Genomic DNA, 19,399 nt, shown 5'->3' on the forward strand with positions numbered 1-19,399 from the left:
GGAAAGCACGCTAATCAGGCTGTGTTAATCTGGAGCTAGTGAGTGACGCACGCGTGCACACAAGCATCTCTGCCCTCCCTTCCCCCACCCCGCCCTTGCCAGCTGCCACGACACCCTGCAAAGCATGACACACCCATCACTGAAAACACATATTTCACCACCCTCCGAACTCCGCTATATCCGTCTCTCTCCTCTAAAAACGGACGTCTAACTGTGCCTTGGCCGTGGAGAGATTAGACACGACGATCACATTTTTCCGTGGCAGTTTTGCTTGTGCATAAGGATAATCTGGAAGCAGAGTGGGTTTGTGCAGTGACGCCTCCTGGATTAGGCCCCTCCAACCTCTCTACCCCCTCCTTCGCCCATGGCAGAAGGGCACAGGCTTTAAATCCAGGCTTTAACTGAGAAGGAGGGAGCAGAGCTTATGATGCAAGAGGGGGCCCTGTCCGTCACGACAGGCCGACGGCAGGGTGTGTGTGTGTGTGTGTGTGTGTGTGTGTGAAGGGGGAGGTTGTAAAGGGTTTTCGCAGCGAGGTCACCGAGTTTTCATGACAGGATTATTCCACTCCAAGAAAAAAAAGAGACCAATAACAAGTGACCTTGAAAATGAGATGGTCCCTGTTTGAAAACCCCAGAATTTGTTTGTTTGGTATTCACACTTCCTGGGTGGGCACTCTGAGATAAAAAAAAAAAAAAATAACTAGGCGGTTGCTGGGAAATGGGATGGTGTTACTGCCATATCTCTTCCCAGCGATTTCTGAATGATATTTATTATGCTGTTCCGTACCCGTACAGTTGGAAAACAGTTCTTTAGGCCAGAGAGATGAGGGGACCTGACATGTCAAAAGAGAAAATTAAACTGGAACAGAAGGTTAGTCTCTAAATTAATTCACAGTGATCACTTCAACACAGTCAGTTTCATGTGGAAGACAGCATAAAAATGTAAATCACAATTCCTGAATTCCTCTGAATTTTGTCAGCCAAACAAAAGAAAAGCAGGTTAAGAGCATGTAATGTACCACACACCTACATGCTATGAGATTATATTATTCAACACAACATCAAGATTTCTTATTTGACCCTTGACAGTGATTTTGAAGAGACAGTTTTCTTCAGACAACCACAAACTTTAAACATTTGAGCATTATTCTTTATGATAAATATGTTCACTTTGATCTTCTGATTATGGCTTACCATTCTGAATTCAGGGATTTATTAAACATGAATCAAGGTGTTACTATCTTATTTTTTGCCACCATGCCACAGATGAAAATACAAAATGACTGGTCTCAATGGATTTAACATGAAACACTCAAAGGAAAGGTGATCCTAGCTTCTGTAATTGTGAGTCAACAGCCACCAAATTCAGTGTAGAAAAGCACTGAGGTTTAACTCCTGCCTTGCATAATGGATCTTTGATTACATTATTATGTTTCCATTCTGAACTTAAAGTTACATGTGGTGCTTTTAATAATTCAGACATTTAAGCACAAATTTGGAAAACTTAGCAATTTTAAAACATTTGATATTCATCCTGCTAAAATTCTAGAGTTTGGCTACAGAGAAACTCGGTGTGTAGAGTAAATGTGTCACACAATTAAACAACAGTTTTGCCACCACACAATAAACTGACTGAGTGTAGATTTACCATCAGTCAGTGTTGTCAGTTGTGAACATGGCACAGAAAGACCTCAGAAGTGAAGTACTACACACACAGACACACTCTCTCTCTCTCTCACACACACGCACGCACATGTGGGGAATAATATATTACTTTGGATTAACACACCACTGTGAATGCACTTGGTGCAGAAAGAGGGGGTGAACTGATTGATATCCTTGAGTTTTTGGTTCATTTATTCTTTTTACTGAAACAGTTAAGAGTAGCAAAATAAATACTACATATACTACATCCTTTGACACATTTCACAAACACCACAAAGCTAAAAAAAAAAAAATAATAATAATAAAAAAAAAAATAAAAAAAGAAACACAACTGAAGACAAAACTAAAAAAAGAGAAAGGAAAAAGAAATTTACATAGTAAACACAACAAACTGATAAATCTATAGCATCAAACCCCCTGCAGATGCAAGTTAAAAATATTCTTTTTACAATATACAAAGATCAGCGCCTGGTGACTGCTCCACTCAAAGGATCACCTTCAAGGAGGGTCTAACCATCGTTTTCCACACACTCACAGGAGAGGAATGTGTCACTGTTCCAAAGTCACCACTTCTACTGCCTGTCCATCCAGTGTTACAGTGTTGTCGATGCGCGTGGCAACAGGAGCCATGGCAACCTGCACAGGTCGACTCCCTTGGGCTAGGCTGGTGACCACTGTTTGGTACATGCTGACTGGTATCTGCACCAGGCCTGGGAAGAAACCAGACAGAAGAATTAGAGACAGTCAGTTAATCATAAGAGAGGAAAGACATACTTTAAGCAGGAATCCATTTAATGGCTGGATCACTCTCTTGTGGGCGAGGCTTTAAACAATAGTCTATCACTTATACAGTAACCCCTATCTGACCTGGAACACCACAGAAGACTTCAGCAGAGAGAGCACCCATGTTAGTTGAGACACTCTGAGGTGCTCTAAAAGAGTTTAACATTATCAGGATGAGGGTGGTCTGACAGTACAGTAACCGAGTAGAGAAAATCACTCGCCTGCTTTCTATTCCAAACACTCCTCATCTTTTCCGTCTACTCAAATATGGCACCGAGGAAATATGATACATCAGAAGCCAAACCAATAGCCACTACTTGGCCTCACACAGACAACAGTGGGAGTTCAGTGTTTGAAGAGTGCAGGATGAGGCCTCCATATTTGCTCTGGAGCAGACAAGTGGGCGGCTATGTTGTGCTGCAGGCAGGAGGGAGAGAGGGAGGGAGGGAGGGAGGGAGAGCCGGGAGGGAGGGAGGGAGGGAGACAGGTTGCGCAGTGAACAGGTTGGGATGGAGGCAAAGTGGCACTGCAGTGCGGAACAATGGGCCGATTCAGCCCAGGCCTGCCACTGTGTGCAGCAGAGAGTTGGAACGAGCCAATCAGGATTTAAGTTACAGTCACATGGGCCAAACTCCGTAAGCTGTCACGGACTGGCAAAGGGGAAGGTCAGAGATCTGACACACACTCAATTGCAAAGAATCAGGCTTCAAACAGACAACCCAAATCACGCTCAAGGACTTTTTCAAGCACTAGTCTCTGTTTCATGGATTTCAACTGAAACATGTTATTTGACTGCATATGATAGTTCTATTACATTCGTGAGGATTTTTTTAATTCACATGTGTTATAGTTGTAAAACAAAAGTATCTTCTGAATTTTGTTCTCTAAAATTTATTTTGGCTGTGAAACAATGCTGTTTAGCACCTAGCCAGCAGTGAACACTCACAACATCTCAACACAGCACAGAGTGAACAACTGATTGCACATCAGCTGGTCATCATCTGCCTCTCAACTGAGCTTCTCTCACAAACACTCAACAAGAGCAATTTCAGTCCTACCTTCCTCTCCCACTCAATCATACAGACAGCAACTTCTGAGCGCAAACTTGGAAAGAACAGAAAATATCCCAAAGAAACGTTAATCCGCAGGACTAATTAGAGCTTGCAACACATTATCAATAACATTTACAACTACTGCTATCTAATGCAACACTGATCAGGGTGACAAAACAAAATTTCCTGTCATTCTGTGGCCCTGGAATTCAGTTCCGTGTCATGTCATCATCTGAAGCCATTCGTGTCATTAGACAGTGCAAACTATATTCAGTTTCTTTGGCTACCTGACAGCTAAGTGCAGTGGTGCACCAAACTCAAAACACTTTGAAGACCTTGTGTGACTGTAATAGAATGCACATTCTATTACAGTGCAGTGTGTTTATTACTCCTTAACGACACTCTGATCTCCACAGCACTTTCCCAAGGACTTCATTATGACATAAGCAGCTGGTTTCTGAAAACTGCTCTTAATCATATTCTAAACCTTCACATCCTCAAGAAGATTTGGTCTGAGATTTGACAGTGATTTTCTGGCTTTAAAACAACTCTTTTTGTCCCTCTCATCAATTCCAAATGCAGAAAACTACCCTACTTGCCAGCTCTGGGTGACAGGGCAAAATCACGCTGATTTGGCTTAATTACACTGCCCGGCCTGTGATTCTAGGGGGCTGGTGGAGCATCTTTAGCAGGTGAAGTGCCTCTTTGGGTCTTCATTATGGTGACATTGAGGGCTGCTGGTACACTGCTCCAGACCGCTGCTGCACTTCAAAAGCCGCTCTGCTCTGCTTTCCCATTACTCTGATTGAAGGAGGTCAATAAGCTCAAGCCTGTCATGTGTCCTGTTGTCGACGTGGCCGTCGTCTCTCAGGGCTGGAGTAACAATATGGTTAAATTGGGCGGCTTAGAGCTTGGACTGAGTAGTGGCAGTTAATTGTGCAAGTGGTTTTGTCGGTAGAAAGAACCCTTTACTTTCAAACCCTCCCCAACAGGAATGAGCAACTGACCAATCAGACAAACAGCAGTATAGTCAAATAAAGCAGCATCCACTTATTGTGAGACTTCTTTCCTGTTCATTCACAAAAAAAGAAAGACAGAAAAAAAATCTCGCAACAGATGGGCATTTACTGGATACTCTATTGGCCCTCCCCCATGTCTTCTAGAAATGGTTATTTCTATCTAAATGAATCACTGAAAACAGAAAAAAAAACTTTGTAAACTCATTTCTTTCAAGACCTCAAATAAGGCTCAGACTACAAAGAACACTGGGTGAAATCAGCTGGCAACTCAAAGCTGAATGGCTTCCGCAGGGAACTAATGGCCGCACTGTCCCTAGACGCATTAAAAAGATTTGGAGGGAAGGTGCTGATGTCCATTCCTTTAAATGTTCTTTTCAAACCTGCTAATCAGCTTTGATATCGACACACACTACGTGTTCCTACCCATTCCTCTAATGCAGCTCAGTAGAAAGACAGAAGGGGGCTGGTCTGTGTGTGATTTACAGTCTCTGTGCATATGTAAGGATATCTATGTGAGAGCGTGTGTACGTATCTATGTGAGTGTGTGCGTATAGGACAGTGGACAGATCGAGTCTGCCCACACAGCCCTTCACACAGGAACACTGACAGCTGGCTGCGTGATTAGACTATGCACTGATAATGGAGTGGATCAAAGCTCTTTAAGAGGGTTCCTCAGGGACCTGCCAACCGCCTGAGGGGGGTTTAGGGGTGGGGGGAGAGACATCGGTGAAGGGGAGGCTGCTTGCTGGTCACCAGAACAGGCAGCAGTCCAGGACACTGGGCCAGAGGGGTGTTGGGAGTGTGGAAGCAATGTCTTAATTAAACTGGAGCTATATCTGTGTCTTTAGCGATAGGACGGCCCACAGATTATCAAACTAAAATCATCAGAGTGTTTGGGTGACGACTGTCTGTCTTGGCAGTGGTATGGTTTTATTAATTCTAGGGTTATTTGTATGTTGTTTTGTTTCTGTTGTGAGTTAAGACAGCTTTATGGTATGGCACATTTAAAATGTTGCGACTAATTCGTCCATGAAAAACAGTGGGGTGTAATGCAGAGTGTTCAGACGTTGAAGCATCGTGCGGATTAGTTTGAAGGGTGGGCTGTGTAACAAACACAGGTCTCGCGCACACACACACACACATACACACACCCCCACCCACCCACACACCATCTGTCCCAGCTGCAACTGAAGGATTACTGTAGACCAGCCTACAGATCCCTCTCCTGTGTCGCACCTTATTACACCAACACACAGACATACACACACACAAATATATATAAGGTCACCAAGGTGAACTTCCACACTACGTGACTTTACTCTACCTATGAAACGTACACTAATGATGTAGAACATGCATAGACACGATGTTGTGTTTAATCTCTAAAGCAAAGCTAAAAACTCACTCTTTAAAGCTCAAATACCCCAGGCACATACTCCTGTGCCCACTAGTGCTGAGGGAGTGCATGTCATAAGGGTGCATCAGGTCAGAGTGTGACAGTATTTGCCAGTCCTCTCTTTAATCTGGTTAAGACCTTCATCACCTGCTATAATAGGCCTAAAAAAACAGCCTATCAGGTGTTGTGGGAGGGTGAGATTTCTTGGGAGTGGGATCTGGCTAATTTCTGTAAGTCATCAATAAAAAAAAAAAAGAATGATTCTGCGTTTACAAAAGAAGAACTGAAGGACTCAACACTGAAACCATTTTTTCCTTTGGCAAAGCAGGAAACCCACACTATTACCCTCATGTTGCACTCTTTCTCTGGTGCTTATTTTGAGGAAGCCAGATCTGTGTGCGAGTTTAGTTTCTAGACAGATCAGCAATGTGAGAGGGTTATTATCAATATGTGAGTGTGTATATATGTGTGTGTGTGTGTGAGAGAAGTGGACACTGAGACTATGATCTTACCATGCTATCAAAAAGAAAAATCAATGCCCTGATGTGTCTTGTATTGATATCACTTAAAAAAACAAAACAAAACAAAACTACAGTACAAAGAAAATCTTTGGGACATGGATCTCCATAACACTGTAAATGTTCTGAATTCAGCAGAGGCAGTCAACAGACCAGAATCTTCAGTTAATATATTAAAAATGTACTGTTAGGGTCAGAGGTGTATTCCATGAATTTCATATTGACCTGAAAACATTATATCAGAACATTCATTTAATACATAGAAGACGGTCACTGCCCAGAGTTGATAAAAAAATAAAGAACAATTAAGTTTTGAGAAGGAATTGCTGTGTTGACTCCTCACTCCCTCTGTCCTATGCTACTGATTCTGATTTGTCTCCATGGATCAGGTTCTCTGTCTGTGTGTATGCAAAACTCTCCTGCTCTAGTTTGAATGTCTTAAGTCCTTGTAATAACGTCAAAATCATGGCTTACACTAAACTTTAACATACAGTCTGCTGGTACCATGCAGTAATGTGTTTGTTAATCAGGTCTGTGATTATGATAAGTAGAGTTATGATATGATATGATAAAGAGAGGTGGGGGTTAGGACTATGGATAGAACACATACCGCTGGCATCCTGTACGCCAGTGAGGGCCCCCACTGCGGCTGCCGTCTCCCCTGCCAGTACAATCTGCCCTCCTCCCTGCAGCGTGGCCTCCGCCAGAGTTGCTACGGCATGTGCTGCGGCTTCACTGCAAAACACACATGTACACACACAAAAACTGAAACCCAAGATCTACACAAACCCACACGGCCCTGTGACTTACAAACAAAAACAGACCCATAAAAAGGGACATCTCACTCACTGCCTGCTCCTCAGAGAAACAAGGCTGCGGTCTTGTCCGGACAGGCTATTCTACACTGACCCCTAGTGGTGGACACAGTGACCAGGCACCTGTAGGGATTAGGTCACCTAATCCAGTCTCTCTCAACCCCAGTCCTGGGGACCCACTGCAGTGAGCCTGTGGCTAACGCCTAGCACCACCATACTCAGTGGAGGTCAAAGGTTTAGGGTCCTAAGGAGTGGAGTTGAGGAGGCTAAACCAGAACAGTGGCTCTACTGGTGTGTCTTGGCTTCATTCTCTACAGACGTCTACATAGCTGCTGTGTACTTCTGTTTCACTTCCCCTCTGGGACATTCATAAGAAAACAGGAGCTCATTCAGACCAGGGTATGCCTGGAGGTCTCAGTGGGGAAAGTAAGAGGGCCGGAGTCTTGTGAGCTGTTTTTTTTTTTTCCCCCAGAACAAACTCCCATCATTTCCCAACTTTATTCCACCTTTAACACCAAAACATGACTCAGAAAGAGGACCTGAGACAACACTGAAGATGCACTGGTTTAACTCAGGCTGGGGCACTGCTGTAGTAAAGCTGTGTAGTAAATAATGGACCTGAGTGGGGTGGGAGCAGGGGAACAGGAGCTGAATGTTCCAGTGGGGGAGGAGGCTGGGCTAACTAACGTTCACCTGTGATAAACAGCAGGTATATAAGGGGGCTCAGGTGAGCAGAGGTAACAAGGCCCCTGGGAACCCTACAAATGGGAATTTATCTCCCAGTTCTGTCTCTCTCTCTCGTCAATTTTCTTTACTCCTCTTTTTCTCCAATACTGTGTGTACCTGTTTAGCGCCATGGTGACGGTTGCCGCCTGCTGCATCTCCTGGGAAGCGGCGGCGACAGCGGCCTCAGCGAGAGATGCTACGGCCTGCGTGGCCTCGGATGCTTGTGTTGTCTGAATAGTCATTTCCCCGCCCTGTAACGCCCAGTTCTGCTCCACCTGGACAGAGGAGAGAAAGAGGAGAAACACTGATGATGCGAATGAAGGACATGCAGTCCTGCATTAATGTGCCTTGTTATGTACCTTGCCAGTAGAAAAGCATGTGACTGTGAGAGTGTGTACACATGCTAAGGAAACCCACCTCTCCGTCAGCCACGGTGGAATAGTTGACCTGGGCCACTGTAACGGTGCCTGGCAGTTCTGAGGCATCAGTGAGGGTAGCCACCGTTGCTCCAGTGCCCACCTGCCCATTGCAGCAGAAAGAATAAAAGACATGCTCAAACAAAAGTGAAAAGAGCACATCCCCTCGGACAGTCTCACTGAGAACACTCACAACTCACCAATGTAGTTCTCTCACCTGCAGTATTAATATGTTCTCTCAGTTAAGTGCTTGTATCTAGCCTGTATCCGAATATTTTACTGCTCCATATATGAACAATTTGTATATCATGAAGTAATTACTATGCTTTTAATTTTAACACATCTCTCTATTACCTGTCCAGAATGATTACTACAGTATAAATGAGAATGCTCTGCTCACCTGTATGAGTGAGACTGTACCATCAGGGTTGCTAATGGTCTGCACCACCGTCTGAGAGGGAACCAAGTGTGCGATGCTGTGGGTTGCTGCCGTGGCAACCTGCTGTTGGGTGACCTGCTGGTCCTCAAAGGCATAGAGTAAGTCCTCCCTCCCATGCTGCTTGTAGCAATTCTTAACGATGGTCCGCAGGGCCTGCGTCCATGACACCTGTTTCCATGAGCGACAGGACACACAATTAAAACATGATGCAAGTTCATTCTCTTTTATACTACAGTAATCATTTTGGATGTTTATGATGAGCCAACTGTTTCTTAATATTGAATATGACTCTGTTGTGTGTGTTGGAGAGGGAGAGAGAGACAGCTTTTGCCTGGTATGTCTGGTATTGTTGTAGTGTAAAAAATGAATCCCATTGTCATGATTTATGTGATAATTAATGCACTGAAATGAATGGTGTTTTTTAAAGAGAAGTGTATCCAGCCCAGGGCTAAAACACTGTTGAAGGACAGTCTTTAACAGGCATTGTGTGAAGTTTACCCTCTGTTTCTGCTCCTCGGTGCGGACATCACTGCGGACATTGGCCCAGGGAATGTCCTCTGGCCACCAGATGGGTTTACAGCTCTCTTTCCCCCAACCTGGCTTCCCTCGGCCTGTGGAGTACTTCAGCATCTCAGGTATGAACGCACGGAGCTGGGCCTGGACACGGAGGGAAAGACACACACACACACACACACACAGTGTCCTTTAGAGGTAAATCGAGAAGTGAGGAAGTACAAATTTATTGATTCTCCTTGTGTTGGTGCAGCCAGAAATAGCAAGTCTAAAAGGAGACACACTTGGATTTCTATTCCCAGGTTAATCTACAGCTGATGCTCCATAGCTCTATCACAGGTTAACAGACAGGCTGGGTGAAGAAGGACTTGGTGAGATGTATCTCTAAAGATCTCTGAGATGTAGTCATAACCCACTCCCAGACACAGGAAAAGCTCCACACTGGTAATAAATTATGACTGTGCCTGCCCATAGAAGGTGGCTCATTTTAGAGTGGCAGAGTTTACAACCTTCCCCTCTTATGCACTCTTCCCTATTAGCTAAAAGAGAAGTGATACTGGAAGGCAGACGCTATAAAAACAATTAGCCTAAGTATGAGGTCCTGTGATACAATGCTGTGTCCTCATTCTGGGGTCCCTGTACAGGACTTGAAGTGGATATTTTTGTTCAACAGTCACTACACAAAGTGTTTTTCAAAATAACAAGTGAATCCATATTTTTCACCAGCTAAAATATTTGCTGTGATTTATGTCTCTGCGATGGACTGGCAACCTGTCCAGGGTGTTTCCCCGCCTTTTGCCACAATGAACGCTGGGATAGGCTCCAGCACCCCCGTGACCCTAATTAGGATAAGGGGCTTAGAAAATGAATGAATGAATGAATGGATGATTTATGCCCGCTCTTCAGATGTAACCTTCACTCATCTCTAAAGCTGCAGGTGACAGCTACCTACCAGCACAGTGGGTAATTACAACAGCAGTGCTCTGGTAGTACCACAGTGGACTGTTGGCTTATGTTATTTAAATACATGCTCAGTGAAATGTCTTTCAGTATGGTGAGAGAGCTTAGCTGTTGCATACCATCAATTCACATTATTATATAACTATGTTATATAATTGCTATAGCTGGAATGTCCTGACAACCAGCGAGCAGGACCAAAACTCTACATTTGATATGTTTATTTACGAATAAGCAATCTGATCAAAGGCTTTTAAATTCTAATCACCCACTACAATGGCTAGTACAGGTGACAGACTTGCCTGTCCCTAAAAAAACTTAACATGTGGCTTAGGTACCGTGCTCTCAGGCTCCCTAGCAATACACAGCAATGCCAGGCAGATTACATAGCACAGTCAGCCAATAGAGTCTCTGTCAGTCATGACATCACCAACTAAATTTAACTCAGAGAAAATAAATCTCCCTATTCACTACTCACTGTTTTTTTTTCTTTGAAATATTGCACTGGACTGTTTTGCAGTTTGTACAATAACATTATGGTCTAAATCTTCATTTCTTCAATGAGTCATTAATCTGTGCTGGAAGAAAACAGCATCACATTCTTCTCTGGGAATATAATAGGCAGGCTGAAGAAACAATACTCAGACCGCATAATATGTAATTATTCTAGAAATACTGTATACTGAAGAGGGCTCTGGAAGGGTCCATGAGTGGAGCTGGATCATGTAATTGGACTTGTGTTCTGATCACTGACAGTGAGGAGTCTGGAGCAAATCAAGTGTTGAAATCAATACAGAGTATTTTAATAATATTCCTAAATGTAGTGTGTCTGTTTTAAGTGAAATCAATTAACTTCTTTTTTTAACAAATCAAATGACTTCTTTTCAGAATAATGTTACAAGAATGTCAGTAGTATCTATTTATAACTATACACAAACCATTTGAGAACAATCTAGATGGTGGATGACATTGAGATGGACTGACCCACACAAAAACATGAGCCTATCTCCCATTAAAAAGACTTTTTTTCAGGTTGCACATTTCAAAATATGGCACGAGCAACAACTACGTCTACAAATAGTCAGGGATTAACTCCAAAGTCCATTAGAACTCACAGAATGTGAGTGACCACTGAGCTGCCCTGAGAGACACCCTGTAAGGTTTTGACCAGGGCAGCCTCTGCTCTCTCGGCAGATGGCCTAATTACAGGGGCTGGATGTAGTTAAGAGGCACAGTCCTGCCCAAAAGACTCCACTCTGTGTGTCCCCCTCCCCTCCTCTCTCTGCTTCTAATCCACCAGGGAGCCAATCAGAGGCCAGAGTACTGAAACCTCTGATGAGCCATGTAATTACATAGTCACACACTCACACACACACCTGCGCTGTGCCCTCTGCAGCAACCAACCTAGAGTCAAAGGGAAACTTATCCCTCTCCACTCCACACATCCACACATTTTTGATGAACAAGCGATACAACAGTCATTTCATGAGCTGGAAAAACACAGAAGTACAGTGATGGAGTCAGCCCTCTCAGGTACTGACACACTGTGCCCAGAGGATTCAGTAAGCCTCCTGATTGGCCAATCGCTCGCTCCCACGAGGCCGTGTGGTGCTAGAGCAGGCATGTGATCATACTCTCAGTCTCTGCTGATGATCTGATCACTGCGTCAGCAACACAGAGAGGAGTAAACAAGCTGATTCGTCCCTCTGGATTACAAACAACCACTCCAGTGCCCTGCATCAGACCACAGATTCACTGCATCTGCACTTAACACAACAAAATCACAGCAGGATCCATAGGCCAGTGCTACTGTAGCTTCTTGAAAGAGAACTGATGTTCTGTTACTCTCCTTAGGCAACTTATGATGTGCTATGTTAAAAACCTGCTGTGACTGTTAAGAGCTCATTTTTCTGCATATCATTATTGTGAGAGAACTGCCTCACTTTGACAGTGGGGACAAAAAGCAACACCAAAGAACTGGCCTCTTTTGGGATTGTTCAATGTCTTTGTATCCTGAGGCAGCCTGGACCTGTACTGTTGGTCATTAAAGTAAAAACACCTCTAATGTAAGTAGTAATGTGCGGCAGACACGCAACACAATAAAAAACAAAGTGAGAAATACAACTGCATGTTGAGTCCTGTTGGTTCAGCTGACTAGTACCAAATGTGGTTCAATCCTGTTTTGAAAAAGACACTCATTAGCTTACAGCACCATCTGCTGGGTGGTACGTACCTGTGTCATCTTGTCCACAGACACCGGGATGCCGTCGATAGTGAGGGGAGGGAGCTCTGAGCTCAATTCACCACCAGGGGGCGCATGTTCAGCCAGAGCATTCTCCAAGTCCTCCAGGATCATACTCTTATATTTCCTCACCTGAAGTGGAATAGTGAAGAGGGAGAGGATCAAAAGGCATGAGAACACAAAGCGATGAGAAAAGTAGCAGTTAGATTCCGCCTGACGGAAGAGGTTTGTTCTTCTGTTCTGTCTTTTCATTCCTCTGATCTTCATTATGTTTGGATAAATACCAGCAATCTGTCCAGTGGTTGCTGTTTTGCTTTCATTCATCCAGTCAATAGTTACAGCAGTGTACAGCATGGAAAGATTTCAGGCTTTTGCAAACGGGCTGAAGGATTCTCACATAAACTCACCACATTCTCTAGCGGGGCAGCGCCAAACACTTTGAAGACTGCGTTTGGTTTGGAAGGTGAAATGCAAAGTACAATGGCCTGCTGGCCCACTCTGGTAGTATACTCATCCAGTGTAGCTCTCAGTTTCCTGTACACACACACACAAATCCTCAGTGCACTCTGACCATTTCACTACATTATGGCAGTGTGAGTGGCTTTCATGGTGATGAGCTATACATAAAGCCACAATTCATGAGACTTGCAAATCAGTGAAAATCTAATCAAACATCAACAGTTTTACAGAGATGTCACTTAGAAGTGACCCACAAGCCTCACTTATATCCCATAATGACTCAGGACACACAGAAGCAATGCCCCATCACATGTGTTATGAACAGAAGTTTAGCTGCAGATACTGGTGTCTCAAACTGAAAAGGACGATTATTTGGCTCCCCTGGACCAGCTTTGTAGCACATACAGTTTCTTACTCCCATTCTATACAGGTATACATCTAAAGTGAGAACAGCTGCTCAGACCAATCCCCAATCTTACTACAGTGACTGCTGAACACGGAACTGCATGCCACGCACTAATCTTGTACCATATAACTATACCATATAATCTCTTATACCATGTAACTACACCAAGTAATCTCTTATACCATATAATCTCTTATACCATGTAACTACACCAAGTAATCTCTTTTACCATTTCACTCTACCAGATAATCTTTTATACCATACAGCTATACCGTATAAGATAAGACAGACAAAATGGTGGCGGTATTGGGGAGGTGACAGTACATATCAATAGGAATCACTACAATACAGTAAAATATAAGTTAGGACTAGGACCACAGGACTCTGCTCACCTCAGCAGTCGTGTTTGCTGTCTCTTACGAATGGAGGGATTGGACTCAAATATGTGCGGTCGTTTGCGTTTCTTCCCCGTTGCCACAGCGGCGGCAGCTGCCATTCCAACCGGACCTGATGGAGGAGTTAAAGAGGAGAAAATTCATACTGGGAAAGTCTTTTTAGAACCCCGCTTACACTGCCTTAATACAGCTGTTACTCTGAATGAAGTGTTCCCTACCATGTCTGACTGACCACCTACTCCCTCCTGTAACTGCTGACAGCTCTTACTCTGGAGTAAAGTAATGACTTGATTGACATATGCTTGCTGGCCACTTATTCCATCCAGCTTCAGCACGCTACATGGTTTCGCTCCACATCCTTGTTGCAAAATATATAACTTATCAAATGCAGTACCGCATTATTTACTGCCTGTTCTTCAATTATTACGTTTTAATGTTTTCCTCTGAATGCTACATTGTCTGTAAGTGTTACATTTTTGTGCAACACGGCAGCTCTCCTGAAAGCTCTCTGAAACCATACAAATGCTGTGTTAAAGAGGGAACTATATGAAGGCTGAATTGTCTCTGATGCAGCACTTACTGTGAAACAGTGTTTTGTGATTCATTCATATACTGAAAACCAGCTACAGACACTGCAGAATAATTACTCAACTTTAAAACCTGTCAGTCAAATCTGACATAATGAGTAAGCTGTAATGTACTGTGTTTATACTGTATTTTACAAGGTTAGCTGACTTCAATACAGCAAGAAGATATGAGGCTGCTGGTTACTGTGGAACATGGAAAACAGGCCTAAGCAGCTAGATTAATCAGTTTTATAATTCCTTGGCAAGTTAATCATTCCCATGCTTGCACAATGAAATCATGCTCTTACTTTTGCCTTCACACTCCCTGTGTTGACCATTTTTTGCTTTAAAGTCAATGTCAGTGGATACATCAAGTGGATCCTGCGACTCATAACTGTTACTAAAGGCAGAGCATTAGACTACGGGAAGGCAGATAAGACACAGAGGCATTGTTCAGCGCTGACCTGCAGCGGCAAGGTGAGCCGTGACCTCATCTGTCCCAGCCGAGTTGAGGATGTCTGAGTCGTCATAGGCGTCGTCGTCGGGAGAGGAGGGCGAGTCTTCGTCGGCGCTCAGCATGCTGTGCTCCGTGTAGGTAGATACATGGACCTGCTGCACCTGCTGTGACACTGCGTGAGCCTCGATCGTGCTCATGTGCTCTGTCTGGTGGACAGTGTGTTCCTCCATCGCTGAAACTTCTCAAGACTGAGATGAAAACACATACACTTATGTTGAGAGATTTCCTAAAATGTGTTTGGAACTGGATCTGAATTATCTGAAGGCCATTGTGTGTACTAACCCCCCCCCAAAAAACCCCATCACTGTTATTCAGAAATGTCACTATGACAAGACACACAAGGCTCAGACAGGATAGTTTTCACACTGAAGAAGCCATTTAGTAAAAGTCTCAAGCTTAATGGTAGGGACATGGCTGGTTCATTTCAAATCTCTGAAGCAGAAACCTCACATTTCCTCTTGTTCGTGGAGATGGACTGGACAAATGAGAACAAAATGGTCCAGTGAGACTAGCGGTTCCCAACTTTATGATGATTAGCACAAAAGAGAAAAAGAATGCTCCAGCAGACACGAATTGGGCCAGTATGTTTGGGTGTGCTGTTGGTTAAAATTCACAAATTTACAGATTTCAAACATCTCACTATATGTTGTGCTATAGACTATGCTTCATTTATGTGGGGATGGAAGGGTTAGGAATTCACAGAACTCTTCTGACCATGACATCTGCAAGAGATTATGAAACGATGTATCCATCAGGACACATATTCATCTCTTTTGAAATTTTCCATTATAGGGTTGCTGTTAATCAGTACTGCAGTTATATGAACAAAATGTCTGGACAGGACCTGATTCACTAACAATATCATATTAAACAGCATGACAAATTAATCAGTTCATTCATGTAGTACTGTGGGTGAGTCAAGGTCACAGTTTCTGTAACTATCAAATGTTAAATGAATTTCACTGTGGTCTGCAACTGTAGAGGGAATACGGGGACATCAAAAGACAGGTGAATGTGCACTGAATACTTTAAAACCCTGCCCCATTTAATAACAGGTGTTCATCTGAACATGGCGGCTGGGGAATGACATAAGAGGAAGTAATCCCAAACTTGGACATATCCCAAGTTCAAACACTGATATAAAGAAAAAATTAGACGAAAGAAATGCCACTTCATGATTCTTTTAATGAAACCATATAAAACTTTCATTAACTTCTGATTTGTCTTCAAGATATAATATTGTGGGTAATCACACTGCTGGTATCGACAGATGTATAATATGAATTATTCTGCGTAAGTACTACTTAAAGTTACTCAAATATACACTGATAGGTTTCTACACTGACAGCAGAGCATCTTTTTTTCATTGACACCGCTTTGGTTACCCAACAACGCCCTGACTGTGCAGATGACATTAGCTAGCTAATGCATATAACGAGTCAACTGTGAAGTAATGCAAGCTTGGTATCATATATAACTAAATCGATCCAGAACCCCTTATCCGTGTTTCCTGCTGTTATAACTGCAAAACAGTCATACTAAAGCATGTACAAGGTTATAAGCTTCTACTGCAACTAATCGTATAACAATTAATCTGCAGCTGGAGTGAAATGGCGGTAGCTGGCATATAGGTTTTCATCAGCTCGCGGGATAACTGACGTGCAGCAACAAATAAACATCATTCAGCCACGGCTGTGGTCTACATAATAAATAGCTTTTGCCCTACAACAATTATTTCGCCTCACTTATAGCTTTAGCCATTGTCTAAAAAGAAGAGAAGAGGAAAAACCACCCCCAGAAGATAAGCTATGTTAGCCCATAAGTCAATGGTTTTGGCCATTCGCTTGCTTGCTAATAGGCTAACGTTAGCTACGTAGACAGCAAATAGTCGATCAAACGGTAGGATCATTTTTAGTGCTATGCCAAATTACAATGCGTACGCACTCGTCTTATCTTTCAAACAACTTGAGTAATATCCATAGTTAGTATGCTAGCTCGCCAACCACCATTGCAACAAGCACCCGCCGTCAAGGACCAGCACAACACTAAAATAGGCAGGCCTAGGCGGCCTTGAAATACAAGATGGCTATTTCTGGAACATCTAGCCTTATTCTCAGAGTACGCATTTTTAATCCTGATCAAAATAGCCGATAACTCCACGCAACACCATACTCTTTTTGCATCGGCACAACCTGCATCTGTGTTACAACCCAACGCTGCCGGGTTTGTTGGTGCGGCTGCGCCAGGGCTGAAATAGCTGGAGATTGCGCGGTAGGGCACTAACCTCAGAGCGGCTGCGCTACTTCGGGCCTGCGCTGTACGGCGAAGCTGGGAATCCGAGCTGTAATGGAGGACAAAGAACAGCCAGCCCGAAAACACATCCGAAGCGGTAGCGCAGCGGTCCGACTGATCTACACAGCACTGGCTAAACCACGCCCACTTCAAATTCAGTCTTGAAATAGGTTATTTTGTGTAAAATAATGCTGCTATCCTGATCTGATCAAAAGAATACATGAGCGTTTTTGTTTCTATAAACATTTACTGTTTTCAGTTATGAAATTCAAATTACACACACAGACACACACACACACACACACACACACACCAATGAGCAATAACATTTTCCGCTAAAATTAAGAAAAACAAGCAAACAAGCAAAAACTAATGGACAAGAGTGGTTGAAAATAAAATGTTGATATGATACATTTCAGCAAAACATTTAGTGTTTGTGAACCATTTGTGTGAGGTTTAGAAAAGTTTTCAGTCCACTTTTTATTACCTGTTTATAGGAGGGGCGTAATATTTGGTATTGGATTTTTACATCTGCGTTAAACCAACTTGATTTCAAAACCTAATTTCACTGTGCGCTCAGTAAAGCACGGACATAGTGAATCGTTCTTCACAGTTATCGAAGATTCCCTGCTATCCTAAATGGTCGTCTATGCAAAGCATCTCTGATATTGTTAATGCATATATTATCGGTTTCACTCATGACACGAGATAGTTCCGTTCTGAGATAGACTCCGTTTAAATTTGGTTTCGTTTGAATTACTTAGTGATCTGTGGTAATGGTAATTGCCATACCAATGGTTATTCTTATGGAGGTGGAACTATTAGCTGACCATAATTGGCTATTTAGTTAAAACTTTAAAACTATCTTGACTATATACAGACTACAGCCAAACTGTTGTACTAAAAACTCGGTAAATTTTAATTGTTAGGTTTGACAGAAGACACATCATCTTGTTAACCTATAAAGCTGAAAAACTTCAGCTAGACAGTCCGCTAAGTGAAAGAAGGGAGCAATAAGCACTGACACAAGCACCATTCAGTTGAGTTGTTTATCCTATTATTTTGGTATTGTCAATACATATTTTGGTATCTAAGTCCACTCATTACAGGGATAGTTTCAATGCTCGCTTACAGCAGGATCGCGTTTTCTGAGTTCAGCGCAGTTTTGGAAATACTCTCGGGAGGGCAGCATTGCACCGACAATCGTTTGCTTCGACATCTGGAAATTTTCCTGAACTTGGGAGGCGGGCACTGACTGTTCGTTGAAACGTGTGTCATAAAAGTCTCTGTTTCAGACTGACACACAGGCCTGTTGTACCTTAGCCAATGTGGTAGCCAAGTTTTAGCTAGCGTGTACAGACTAAATATGACTCAGCTCAACACTTTTAGAATACTGACCCTGAGGATCCCCACGGCATCACCGAAAGGATGACACAGCGAAGTTCTTAAATTTCTCAAAGAGTTAGGATAATCTCTCTCTCTCTCTCTCTCTCTCTCTCTCTCTCTCTCTCAAATATTTCATTCCTCTGTACTGCAGGCAGATGTAAGGTGGCGCGATATTGTAAATAGAGAATAAAGGAAAGAAATAACATGAACAGTAAAATTCCGGCTGGATTAAGCTGTAGTTTAAATTTGTATGACCGCTATTATAGCAGCTCCCAGCATCTACTGACCAACTTGTCTTATGCCGTAATTTTGCAAGAGCATTGAGCAAGCGTTGAAGAGGTTTGATTTTGTGAGTACCAAGTGAAGTTCCACCGTGACTCTCTATGACCTGCTGAGTAGTTTTCAATAGAACCACTTGGGAGCAGTAAAGCACAACCAAAGGATTTCACAGACTTCGCAAGACGCAAGGCGATTGTTGAGCACCCAGCATTGCATGCCCTGTAGTGATTAAAAAAAAAAAAAGAAAAAAGAAAAGGAAAAAAATCAGTTATGAGTTTCTGTATTAATTATGTAAAATGTGGTTGACTGTGCAAGTTTTAAATATTTATGTGTTCAGTTTTTTTTTATTTCAGAGCACAAATCATAGATTGGTCTTATTGATGCATTACTCCAGCTGTAGCATCATACTTTGTGTAGCACTGTCGTGATCACAGCTTTTTTCTGTATGTATCTGTCATAATCCATTCACTTTATGATCTTTAGCATCTCGAATATTTTTATATTTGTATCTTGAGTAGCCTATATTGAGCATTTTTCTCTCTGTGTTATTGTAACATT

At 42.9% G+C, this 19,399-nt stretch overlaps 1 protein-coding gene across 2 annotated transcripts; it reads right to left on the reverse strand.

Annotated features, from left to right (window-relative positions):
• Positions 1–2,134: 2,134 nt before the first annotated feature.
• Positions 2,135–17,234, reverse strand: nrf1 (nuclear respiratory factor 1). 2 transcript variants are annotated; one of them, XM_030776611.1, is made up of 12 exons: positions 17,169–17,234; positions 14,832–15,072; positions 13,799–13,913; positions 12,949–13,075; positions 12,533–12,673; positions 9,328–9,486; positions 8,791–8,997; positions 8,392–8,493; positions 8,083–8,249; positions 7,589–7,606; positions 7,044–7,168; positions 2,135–2,375 (listed from the first exon to the last, which is right to left on the reverse strand). In XM_030776611.1, exons 2-12 carry the CDS (start codon positions 15,052–15,054, stop codon positions 2,215–2,217), a joined length of 1,545 nt encoding a protein of 514 aa, XP_030632471.1. In that variant the 5' UTR covers positions 15,055–15,072; positions 17,169–17,234; the 3' UTR covers positions 2,135–2,214. The 2 variants fall into 2 exon arrangements, with proteins under 2 accessions (XP_030632471.1, XP_030632462.1); XM_030776602.1 differs by lacking the exon at positions 7,589–7,606 and having other exon boundaries at positions 8,092–8,249.
• Between the last annotated feature and the right edge of the window lie 2,165 nt (positions 17,235–19,399).

Source organism: Chanos chanos, chromosome 1 (assembly GCF_902362185.1).
Source record: "Chanos chanos chromosome 1, fChaCha1.1, whole genome shotgun sequence".
In the NCBI taxonomy this organism is placed as follows: domain Eukaryota; kingdom Metazoa; phylum Chordata; class Actinopteri; order Gonorynchiformes; family Chanidae; genus Chanos; species Chanos chanos.